The 12,066-nt window shown below is 38.4% G+C and overlaps 1 protein-coding gene across 1 annotated transcript in view; it reads right to left on the minus strand.

Annotated features, from left to right (window-relative positions):
- LOC139473026 (dopamine beta-hydroxylase-like) overlaps positions 1–12,066 on the minus strand; it is a 61,341-nt gene that overhangs the window by 31,704 nt on the left and 17,571 nt on the right. Inside the window, exon 4 of the mRNA XM_071255531.1 lies at positions 97–180. Within this exon, the coding sequence (XP_071111632.1) occupies positions 97–180 (84 nt within the window). The remainder of the gene's footprint in view (positions 1–96; positions 181–12,066) is intronic.

The raw sequence follows: 12,066 nt of genomic DNA on the forward strand, positions 1-12,066 counted from the left end.
TCCATATAACATAGCCTTTCCTTGGTTGTGTCTTTACTGCATAATAACTCGTAACATAAGATTGGACTGTCAACTGATAAAGACTGATGATCTCACCTGAATGATGTGATGTTTGTGGTGGAGCGGTGGAAGGCGCGTGGTGTACCACCAGTAAGTAGTCTCTGCCGCAGGAACATGCACCTAAATGAGGTAAACATATATTCTTAGATAATGATAAGATGTTGAAATATGCACTGAATGAAAAGAGGAAAATCGGCCCACTCTTACTCCCCAGGAACATCTAGATTGAGGTGAAAGTTGAAATCTTTAACATTTATTGAAAAGATTTTCAAGGGTATTTTTTTCTCAAATGAATCAAAGTGGATGCATGAATTGTTCTTTTTAATATCAGTATGACGGTTCAGACTTGATAACCTTTATAACCTGTTTTTCTTGATCGGATTTGTGCTTTTTAAGGAAATTCAAGTCAAAGAGTCCCATGTAGATATATCCCCAACTTTCTCGTAATAATTACAAAGATGCAGCTTGGCTCGTTAAGATTGCTTAAAATTACATTTTTTTCATCCCAAATATGACCATTAAGTTCGACACCATGAACTTGAGTCTGTACTAGATTGTTCAGAGAAGTCGAAAGTAAATGGACCATGGAAGGACGCAAGCTGGATCAAATATCCGACGAACAAGAGGCCAACTCGAAAAATCAATCCTTTTGATTGGAATGAGTGTTTTTTTTAGTGTAGTTGAACCTTGACATATTGATGAAGAATTGAACTTATAATTTTATCAAAGCACACCGATACAATCTTTCACTGGAGTCTGAACAAGTTTTAGCTGAACAAACTGCACTATCGTGAAACATATGCCATTCTGACCAAGTTAGTCAGAATCCTTTTTGATGTATGCACGTAGCATGGGTGCATTAACAAACAGCGCTGCAATTCATTTTAAATTACAATATTGCAAGAAAATGCTGAACAACACAATAACAATTCTATTAATTTCTCTATATTTCACACTTCACAGCACTACATGACACATGAATGACATGATGTCCAAACTGAGAGGATTGGAGGGATCTCTTGCAACGTGTAACAACACAGGGTAACACAGGTCCGCAATCTTAGAACATTCCGAAAAGTGGTCACATGTATACATGTAACACATATTAGTAGACTTGAAGATTAAAAACACCATAGAGTAGTTCAAAAAAGTGTTCAAAACACATAGTTTTTCAAAATAAGTTGACAAATAACACTCCAAACTTAGTCCAATTTCTACCAACCCGTTCTGCACTGTTTGGACTGACCATACCATTTCTAAGAATTGTGTGAGAGAAGTCATGTCTTGGAAATCGAACATGCCATTTCATTTGTAGGGTTGACAGGTTGTAGAAAAGGGTTTTAAAATGCTAAACGAATATATTTCTACAACAAACTTTATGAATAAACATTCTATTATATATTTAACATGTATAACTGTTATTAGTTAGATAGCAATTACCCACAGTAAACAATATTGAAATCAAAATATATGCCTCTCCACCCCGCATTTGGATGAGGCAGAACTTGACCTACATCACGGTTACTGACACCTCACTGCTGTCAATGGCTGACAATGTTGTGTAGATTTACTGGGAATGATCGACCCTGCTATTACAAGATATGATTCCCAATGGAACTGAGTACGACTGAATAGCCTCTTATTAGGCTGCAGACGAGGCAGATATTTTGACATGAGGAATCTGCACGGTGTGACTTGTCAATTTCAAGATTTCATTTATTCAAAGCCAGAGTGAAAAAGAAGTGAGACATTTGTGGCCCAGAAATAGTGGTTCGTGTATGATTTTCTTAATTGTGTGTGTGTTCTGAAATGAATTTCATCAAGTTTGGCTTCAATGATGTCGGGACATTGTTTTCTTGGCTTTTCATATGGACAAGTGTTTTAGGAGTGACTTTCAAATCGTCTTCTGCCAAATCCTTACGATGGCAACGAATTTTGTTCACAAAAAGCTTTGTCAACAACATGTTGTCATGCATAAAGTGTTTTCAAACAATTTTTATAATGTTATATTTTACTTTCATTGTCGGTTGTTTCAGTGAGGAAAAAGTTTCAATTGTCCCGATTCTGGTCATCACAGAACATGTCCCTAACAGTTTCATAAACATTTCATTTGTGTGCAAAAGATTTGCCTTCGTTTAATCTTTTAATGTCATCCACGAAGCAGTCAGGGTTGCGGTCTAGAGCGCCCAAAACATCCGATATCAAGCTACGTATTTCCTCTATTTAACACTATGCCGTCTATTAATTTTGCGAGCGCCCTAGACTCGGCGTTTATTAGAGACCAAGCGTGTACTAGAGGAAATATGGATACCTTTTACAGTTCATATGGGGTTGATCGATCGGCAGCCATTTTGTATTAATTGATATGTATTCTCTTTAACCAATCAGAATCAAGCATTCATCAATGTCAGTGTTGGTAATCGAAACAAATGTCTGTCGTAGAGATGATGTTGTTCTACGTCGGTCAATGTCAAGTTACCATAAAACACATACTTTTAGACTGTGTAGTTTAAAGTTTCCACTATGAAAACCCTTTTCACTCAAGTTCATATCCTTAGATTTTCGCATTCTTGACAGTAATTCGTCTTTATGATAAAATATAGTCCAAATAGTCAGGTTTTCGTTTTCTGTGATATGTGACAGATATTTTATATATTCTTGTAGTTTTGTTCTTTTTATGCACATGCAACGAACCTTCATTGGAAACAAATTGTTTCAAAAAGCGCAACATTTCATTCATTAATTTGAGCCTAAGTTTAATGTAAAGGCGTAAGTTATTTGTCCATTGTTACCTTGGTTTTGTGACTTCATAATTCTCTTAAATATTATGACGTCACGTAACGACACGTTACAATTTCATGTCCGGTAATCGGTTATGGCCTATTAAATATAAAGAGGATATTTCATATGTCGAGTGAAGAAATATCATGTTTTTCGTATCGAGTGACGGGGGGAAAGGAGATATTTTCAAGAAAATATTTCCTTTTCACCCGTCGCGAGATGAGAAAACCCCCATGATATTTCAATTTACTATATACTTTTTGTTGAGGTGTCTACCGGAAAATTGAATTATTTCATTACAAATGAAAAGGTAACTTCTCCCTACAGAACACACGGGGACGTTCCACCACCACTTGTATCTGCGATACACGAAATTTCTTCATCATACATTTAGATATGATTATATACAAAATCAACTTTAAGAAATATATTTTTGATAACTAGAAGACCTCTCGATTGACGAGTAAGATGAGAAATTTACCGTTTATAACCAAACATTTTCAGGATGTTATATTCACTCCATAAATGACCATCTGTCAAAATTTGGCTTGCCCATAGAGAACTAATGTGAAAAAACGTCAACAGTTTGTGTACGGGCTTGACACTTGACATGGTGTATGCGCACGTGAGTTGTCCTTTGGTCATGTTCCAATTCTTTCATGCTCTTCATTCTCCAAGTTAGCAAAACTATGACGAGCTTGAAAATGCTAGGTAATTTACATACACAAAGTCCTATGTAGAGTAGAGTAGAGAAGAGTCCTCTCCCGTTGTTACAGTTAAACCCTCAACATGCTCAATATAATTTAATAAAGGGAATTTTGTACGTGACTGTCCAATCATAGTGAAAACCATAAAGTGTCCGAAAGCTGGAAACAAAACTATCACCGTCAGTGAGAGAGTAAATATTGCTTAAAGCCACATCGGCAGTATTGCAGCTATTCGCGGCTGCACTGTCAGTTACAGAAATAATCACAGGCCAGTAATTTTCTCCATGAGGTAGTATTACATTTGGCCAGCATATTCATTAAAGCAAAATTCTCACTGACCAATTTTGAGCACTGTCCCTTTTGTGTACAATGACAAATAACATTAGCTAGTTTCCACTATGATTGGAATGTGATTTGTTCAAGAGATAAATCGAATAACAAACAGTAAGGATTGGGTATGGATAGTGATGCATATATAAATTAGTTATCTGTGATTCAGGTTGTCGGGACCACTTGCTATATTTACAGGTTGGGACGTTAGACGTTATGAGATCTGTCCTGTCTTGATTTTCGATAACGGTATAATCTAATTTATGATCATATATACTGAACAACAAAAGTTCCTGTGACACTAAATAAGATTTAATGCAAAGTTATGTTTTTTACCAAATCTGAAACAATTTCGGTTTGCAACAGATAAACAGACTCCTGTAAGTGTTCAAATGGTTTAATTTGCCATACTGACTTCAGAAAATGCGTAATTTCATAAAAAAACATGAATATGCCAAAATGTCAATTTACAAATCAATAGCGTGTGCGATGCAAGCAACACATCTTCGTCTCATGGAAAGGACAAGGCGTCGCACAAAGTCCTGTGGGATATGTGTCCATATCTGCTGAAACTTGTTTCGAAGTTCCTGGGGTGTCTGTGAACTCGTGGTTGATGTCGAAGCGAGCCGACCAGTGGATAACATTCACGTTGTTTTGTTGAAGAGAACCCAGAACAAATCGAGCAACATGAGGCCGGGCGTTGTCATGTTGAAATGTAATGCCCGGGCCATGACGACGCAAAAACAGTAGAACAACAGGGCCAATGATCTCGTCGCGGTAGCGCTGTCAATTGAGATTTCCCTCTACCACTATCAAACGGGTCCTCTGTCTTGCTGTAATCCCACCCCATACCATAACGCTACCGCCCCAGAACCGATCTTTCATGACACAATGATTGACGTAACGTTCACCTCGACGTCGGTACACTCGAATCCGTCCATCGCTGTGGCTGAGGTGAAAACGAGACTCGTCAGTGAATAGAACTTGTCCCCACTGCATGGCCGTTGAGCGTTGACGCTGTCTGCACCACTATAGACGTGCTTGACGGCGGTTTCCTGTCAAAATGGGACGTCTGGCGGGTCTTCTGACGACAATCCCTGCACATCTGAGGCGACGACGTACGGTTTGTGAAGATATTCGTCGAAGGCCAGGGATGCTTCTTGCAGTCACAGTTGCTGGCTGGAATCGATTTCGTATGTGTGTTGTTCGAATCCAGTTGTCTTGTCGATTATTGGTAACCCGTTGCCTGCCACTCAGGGGATGGTCTCTGACTGCATTCGTCCGTTGCCAACGTTGCCATAAGCAACAAAGGGTGTTTATGTGGACGTTAAATTGTCTTGCAACATCACGTTGACTCGATCCTGCTTCAAGAATACCAATGGCTTGCAGACGCTCATTTTCGGACAGGGGTGGCAATCCGTAATGTTGAATAATTGAGTGGTTGTTGTCAACACGATGCTAAACAATGCATATGGAACCCCGTTAACACACATGTTTTTATACCCATTCTTGGGTAGTGAAATGCATGGGCTAGCATAAAAGTCAACTTTTGCATGGAATGCATGCTTTTCTTTAGCAGTTGCGTTTTTGTGACTTGATTCCATACATGTACTACAATATTGAAAACCAAACATTACTTGTTTGAAAAATACACTAAAATATTGGAGTCACGGGAATTTTGTCGTTGAGTATAGTTTAAGAAATGGTGGTAGCGAGGCGCCTTCATCAACGTTGAAAACTGACGCAAAATAATGGTTCCGAGCTTCAGGTTTATCAAAATAATAAAATCCTTCAGTTACTCTGTTATTATCAGTGACCAGGGGTGGGATAACGGCAATGGCTCCAGAATCTTTAATCAAGTGATGCACTATTTTCTGAATCCATCCAACTTTAAATGGAAAATGTTGGTAGCTTTCTTAAAGTTATTTACTATATCTTTGTTTTCTATATTTAGATACACTGCGTTCGTTGCCTGTTTGCCAAGCTTATTTCCTCAGTCGATAACATGGTATCGGCATGGTATACATAAGCTTATTAAGTTTGTAAGGTGGACTGAAAAATATTACACATTGCATCAATAGTGTACGTAAATCTCAAGAAGCGCTACTTCTGGTGCAAGCATTTCCGACGACATCCCTATGCTCATGACCAAGTTCTGCTTTCGAACTGCGCAGAACGCAGAAGCTAAGGCCCCTATCTCACATACACATTTTAAGAAATTGCGAACACGATTTATGAAAAGTTGAAAAATCGTGTTGATTCGTTGATTTATGCAAATTTCTGAACCAAACACGACCAAAAACGGCACTCATAATACTGAAAACGACACTCATACGACTGTCATAAGATATTCATATGATACAACACGATTTAAACTCATTTAACACGACCCCAATACGACTGTCATACGACCAAACACGACTGTCATACGACGCCCATACGACTTAATACGAATGAACACGACCGTAATACGATTAAACCCGAATCATTACGATGTCTATACGTCTACAAAAATAAACACGATCTCCATACGACTGAGCAAGACCTTCATACGACATATTTTTTGTATATTTGGGTCACGTGGGTCATGTAGTATATAAGCTGCTTTGCAACAGCATTTCTGTGCTCCAAACCCCAAGCACATTCAGTTCGCTTGCCTGATGGTCAGTTAGTATTCACGGCTGAATTGGAGGCAATTCATCATGCACTCAAACTCATACCGGAACTCCCGGAAGCAAAGGCAGTCGTCCTATCAGACTCGCTAAGTGCACTTCAGGCCATCAGTGGGAGAAACTCAAACTCCAGGCCAAACACAGTCAACAATATTCTATACGAATATACAAAACTATCGGACCAAGGGCAACAGGTGGAGCTGTGTTGGATTCCCTCTCACATAGATATTCATGGAAATGAAAAAGCAGGCTCACTGGCGAAGCTAGCTCTAGACAAAGCGGATATACAGCCTATTCCCTTTAGTAAACTAGAGATAAAAAGCAAAATCAAAGCCTCCATAGCAAAAAGATGGCAAGCCCAATGCGACGCAAGTAAGATCGGCAGATGGCTATACAAAATTCAACCCAAGGTCCAACAAAAGCCAAACTCATACTCAAATGAAAGGAAAATTGAAACTGCTATCTCACGCCTCAGACTTGGTCACAAAAAGCACTATGACAAGGTTTGTTCATCTTGCAATCAGGCTGAAACCATTGACCACCTGTTACTAGAATGTCAAGACCATCCCCTAGCCCGGGCTGGGTTAAAACAAGAATTGCATTTAGATCCGCTATCTGTCATAGATCTCCTAAAGCCAAGAGATGCAATAGCGAAGGCCAAACTAACTCTATTGCTGAGAGATGGACAGCTGTTCGAACGTACATAAACAGAGCAGCCAAGGATAAAAATGAAATCATATCAATATACGAAAATAGAAATCATATCAATGCAAAAACAGAAATTATTTGAACACCGAACTCACAATAGATATGTGGACCCTTCTCACACACAAGAGACCCAAAGAGGGACAGGTAAGCCGAAATTGCCTAGGCAGAAGGCGACCTCTTAAACACCTAATGCAACAACAACAACAACAGCATTTCTGTGTCAGTCTTCACCATGTTCAACAACGAACAAGACCCGCAAGAAGCAGATTTTGGTGGTGGTTCAGAGGTTTCAGTTGGCTCATCTTGTCCCTGGGTACCGGGTGGATGTTCATCCATGGTTTGTGGTGAAGGATGTTTCCCTTTCGAAGGTTTTGCTTGGAGGAGCTTCCGTTTCGGCCGCCTGGGGTTCGACATAGCTGTAGGATGAGCTTTCACTTTCAGGGGGTTTCCCACGTTCTCTCTCAGTCACGTGATGGGCTCTTCCGAACGTATGACAAACGTATGGATTACGTGTTCAGGCGTATGGGAGTCGTATGAAGGTCGTATGAGTTTCTTCCCACGCTCCCCAACACGACTGAACGCGACTGAACACGATCTTCATACGATTGAACACGACTGTCGAATTGCAAAAAATTATAACACGATTAAAGCCGAGCTGCGACGTCCATACGACCGCGCGCGACCGAACACGACTTAACACGAATGAACACGAATGAGTGCGCGACCTTCATACGTTCTAACACGATTTAAGGAAAAACGTTAAATCGTGTTCATTCGTGTTCAGATTCGTGAATGTGAGATAGGGGCTTAACTCTGCTAGATGGGACGAAGTATACTACCACCCTTGATTGTCACCGCTGTATGGCTATTTCGGAATAATATGATGGGTTATTTGTCATTCCTACAAGGTTTATCGGCTCCTGACTGACAACTGACAACCATGGGATTGTTCGTAAATGTATTCGTAACTTACCTTTTAAATAATTTTGACAACCAGCGTGGTACTATCGTTCAGACGTGTATCTATATTCTCAGTGGACAGCGTTTTATGATTAAGTAGGATGTGTTACTTGTTTCTGTGATGTAAGATTATTTATGAACTACTAATAGGTAGGCCTATATTACCCCACTTACCCACTGGTATCTGACAGCATGAGCAGTGTCGTGGAAGCCATGCCTGTGGCGGTTTGCATAGGCATTAAATTAGGCAAGATTTGGAGGATTAAATTTGGAAAATCTATGCTATAGACATATTTTTGAACGTGAAACGTATTTACTTTTATGGTACTAAATAAACAAGTCTTGTGTTTGAAACTAAAAAAATATGTAACATATTTAGTCATATTTACTCTTTCACACAACTTTAATTAAGTAAATAATTTTCCATAAATAAATTTGTTAGTTTTAAGTAGAAACCTTTTTTTTCAAATATGTTTTACGAAGGAGACAATTAGAGTTTTAGGCAAAGTAGAAAGCATGTGCACAAATTGTTTCAATGAATATATTTAACTTAGCATTGCCTTACATCGGCCTTTTTCATTCGGCTCAGTTCTATATTTCACTCAAACCACTCATTGTGGTACACAGTACGATTCAGTAAAAGTATGTATACCACTCAGCATTTGCTGAGGGTCACATCTTATAATGTGATTAATATAATTGATTATTGGATATTTTGGACCTTAGGAAATGTTGAGTAGTATATTTATAGGAGGCAGTATTACAATAAAAAAAATAGTTTTTGTTGCTATTGGGATCGATGACATGCATCAACCAAGTCAGCGAGCCTGACCACCCGATCCCGTTAGACGCCTCTTACGAGAAGCATAGTCGCCTTTTTCCGGCAAGCAAGGGTTGCCGAACACCTATTCTACCCCGGATCTTCACGGGTCAATACTAATGGTATGATGCTGTGACAGTTGACAAGTGAGCACTATATTAACAGGACTATTTGTACGGGTGGTTTATAATTTTGTGGAATAAAGATTGATACGCAATAACATATACTTAGTTTGGTTTTCGGAAGTTAATATTCTACGTCAAAATGATAAAACTCGTTTCTTTGTTTCTATATCTAAAGAAAAGGGTCCTGTTTCCCCATAACGCATGTAAGCAGGTGTAGTCTTTTTTAACTGTAACTATTACTAAAAGAGTAATATTGACATTTCCCCACATTGTATCATCATACCTCAAATACATTTTTTTGGCTTGTTTCACTAACGAGCTATAATTTCTACTTCAAACATTAATCTTTTAAAACATTCAAAATGTCCTGCAGCTGTTCTTGACTTTCGGTCAATAACAGCGCCATCGGCGAATATGAGTATAATTATGTTAACAAATCCTAAAATAACATAAATTGTAACCCCTTGACAAGATAAACTACCAAGATATAACTCAACGTAATTTTTAAATAAAGATAAAAGCAGAGGCGATAATTTGTTTCCTTGACGCACTCCTTTTTCCACAACAGAAGGATGATTTACAGTCCCCAGATGAAACATATGCCTTGATATTGTACCTATATATTATCTGTAGAATTCGTCAAGATATACCATATGACAAATATTTTCGCCATAAACCTACCCGTCAACCATTGTCAAACGCCTACTTGAAGTTAGAAAGTACACAATACAATGTTTTGTTTACTGACTTGAGCGTATCAATTATAGAAACTGGCCGGTAACTTTCTGGGCTGCTTATATTTCCTTTCTTTTTGTAAATTGGCTTGATGACATCAACTAGCCACGGTTCTGGGACATGCCCATATTGTATGACTAAATAAAATAATTCATAATATGATCTAACAACACATGCTTTGTAGCAATTATATATTCATTTTCTAACTTTTCTACACGAACAGTTTTTTTAGTTTTTAGCTGAACGATTTCACAAGCCCTTATATCCATATCAAGTGTATCATGTATCAGTAATTTCTGAAAAAATCAAAATCTAAAATCGATGTTTTATCTCCTATTAAGACCTGTCTTTAGCTGAATGGAAGAAGGCCTGGGTCAGGTCATGACCCGCCTGTGCAGCACGTGCTCTATCAACCATGTTAGTAACGGTTGTAATGAATGCTGCCACTGAAGTCACGTGATTTATACTGGTAAAACCTCCAAGGTATGTCAAATTAAGAACTCATCCGAAATACCAAGTCCATGCACCGGTTCCTCCGCCGTGTCCCAGTCCTCGGGCGACAATGTAACATTCCTGTACAATTCAGAATATGGTCAAACCTCAAATTTGAAAATAAACACTGCAGCGTTAGTTCTCCAATAATGACAGTCTTTACTAATACGTCCTTTTATGTAGATTTACACAAATCTAAAAGTAACTTAAAATATCTTTTAAAGTCTGGATTTCCGGAATATCCATATTTATGAAATATCGTGTATTATTTAATTTCTCACGCCAATGTGTCTGGTTATAACAGTCACTAACTGCTCCTGTTAGGGTGTGGAAATCACCCATTAAATACACACTATTTCAATGTGCTTGAAATTCAATAATTTCACTTTCTTGTTTGTTAATACTATCTTCTGAATAGTATTTCGATTGCTGTGATGGAATTATACAAATGCAATATGAACAGCCTCATCTATACGAAATATACATTTGTCCAACTTTATCCACAATGACATTTCACTATAAGTCTGGATCATATTCGCATAACCAGATGAATCTTCTCTGATTATTACACCAATACTACCTGATTTCTTTTCAGCTGAATTTCCATTGTTAATATATAATCTACACTTCCCTATTTTTTCTATTTCTATTTCATCCAGATCGTCTGTTTTAGTTTCTTGTACTCTTACACTCCAAACAGAATTTACCAGTTTCAAAAACATATTCAAACTGCAGTTTGCTTCGCAGACCACACACATTGATGGAACTATTATTAAGTTCAGATAGAATGGCACTGTGGTCAGAAGTACAGAATAATGACCTGGAATGCTCATCGTTGTCAATGAGTTCATTCCCAGTTTCTGTAGCGTTAATAACTTCACAAGGTAAGCTAACGTTTAAAGTCTCATTATTGTGCCTATCTTGGCCACTGTGAGGGTTCCTAGCAATGAACCTATCGTTGGGTGGGGCTAGCTGGGTAGGTCCTGCATTGTATCCACCCACTCCCCTCCGGGGCGTTGCTCTGTATGGAGGTGAGGTGACGGCACGGCAGCGCCTCCCATCGATAAAGGACCTGTCAACAGCCATGTATGTATGTATGTATGTATGTATGTAATGTGTGTCTGTGTGTCTATGTGTATGTTGTGCGTATGTATGTGTGTATATGTATGCGTGTATGTATGTGTGTGTATGCGTTCGACTGAATGCATGTTTGTGCGAGAATCTATGTTGTTGATAGACCTGTATGATTGTTCTCATACAGGTTTGGGTATAATTCATGTTTTAATTATGTATTGAATGTATGTACTGTTTGTCGTTTGTACCTTCTTAACTTATTGTTGTTCTGTGATATGTTAGATGATAGTGTCGCATAGGCCATATGGTCGGGTGCTTTTTGTAATTCTATGAATGTACATTTTGTATTTAATCATATAATATGCACGTGACACTTAAATAAACATAATCTCTCTCTCTCTCTCTCTCTCTTCCAAACTAAAATATCGTGCGCATAAAGAAGATTGCTGCTCAGCTAATCTTCGTTAAAATCGTCGACTGGAGAAACATAAGGATTAGAATCTTTCGCACTTTCAAGTGAATGTTCAAGTTGATCCCAATGTAAGCGATTGGTGTCACGTAGTCTATACGTAGCGCACAATAATAATCTCTTCTGTGGCAAG

The sequence above is a fragment of the Haliotis cracherodii genome, unplaced genomic scaffold, assembly GCF_022045235.1.
Source record: "Haliotis cracherodii isolate W230 unplaced genomic scaffold, xgHalCrac1.p SCAF_26, whole genome shotgun sequence".
NCBI classification, from domain to species: domain Eukaryota; kingdom Metazoa; phylum Mollusca; class Gastropoda; order Lepetellida; family Haliotidae; genus Haliotis; species Haliotis cracherodii.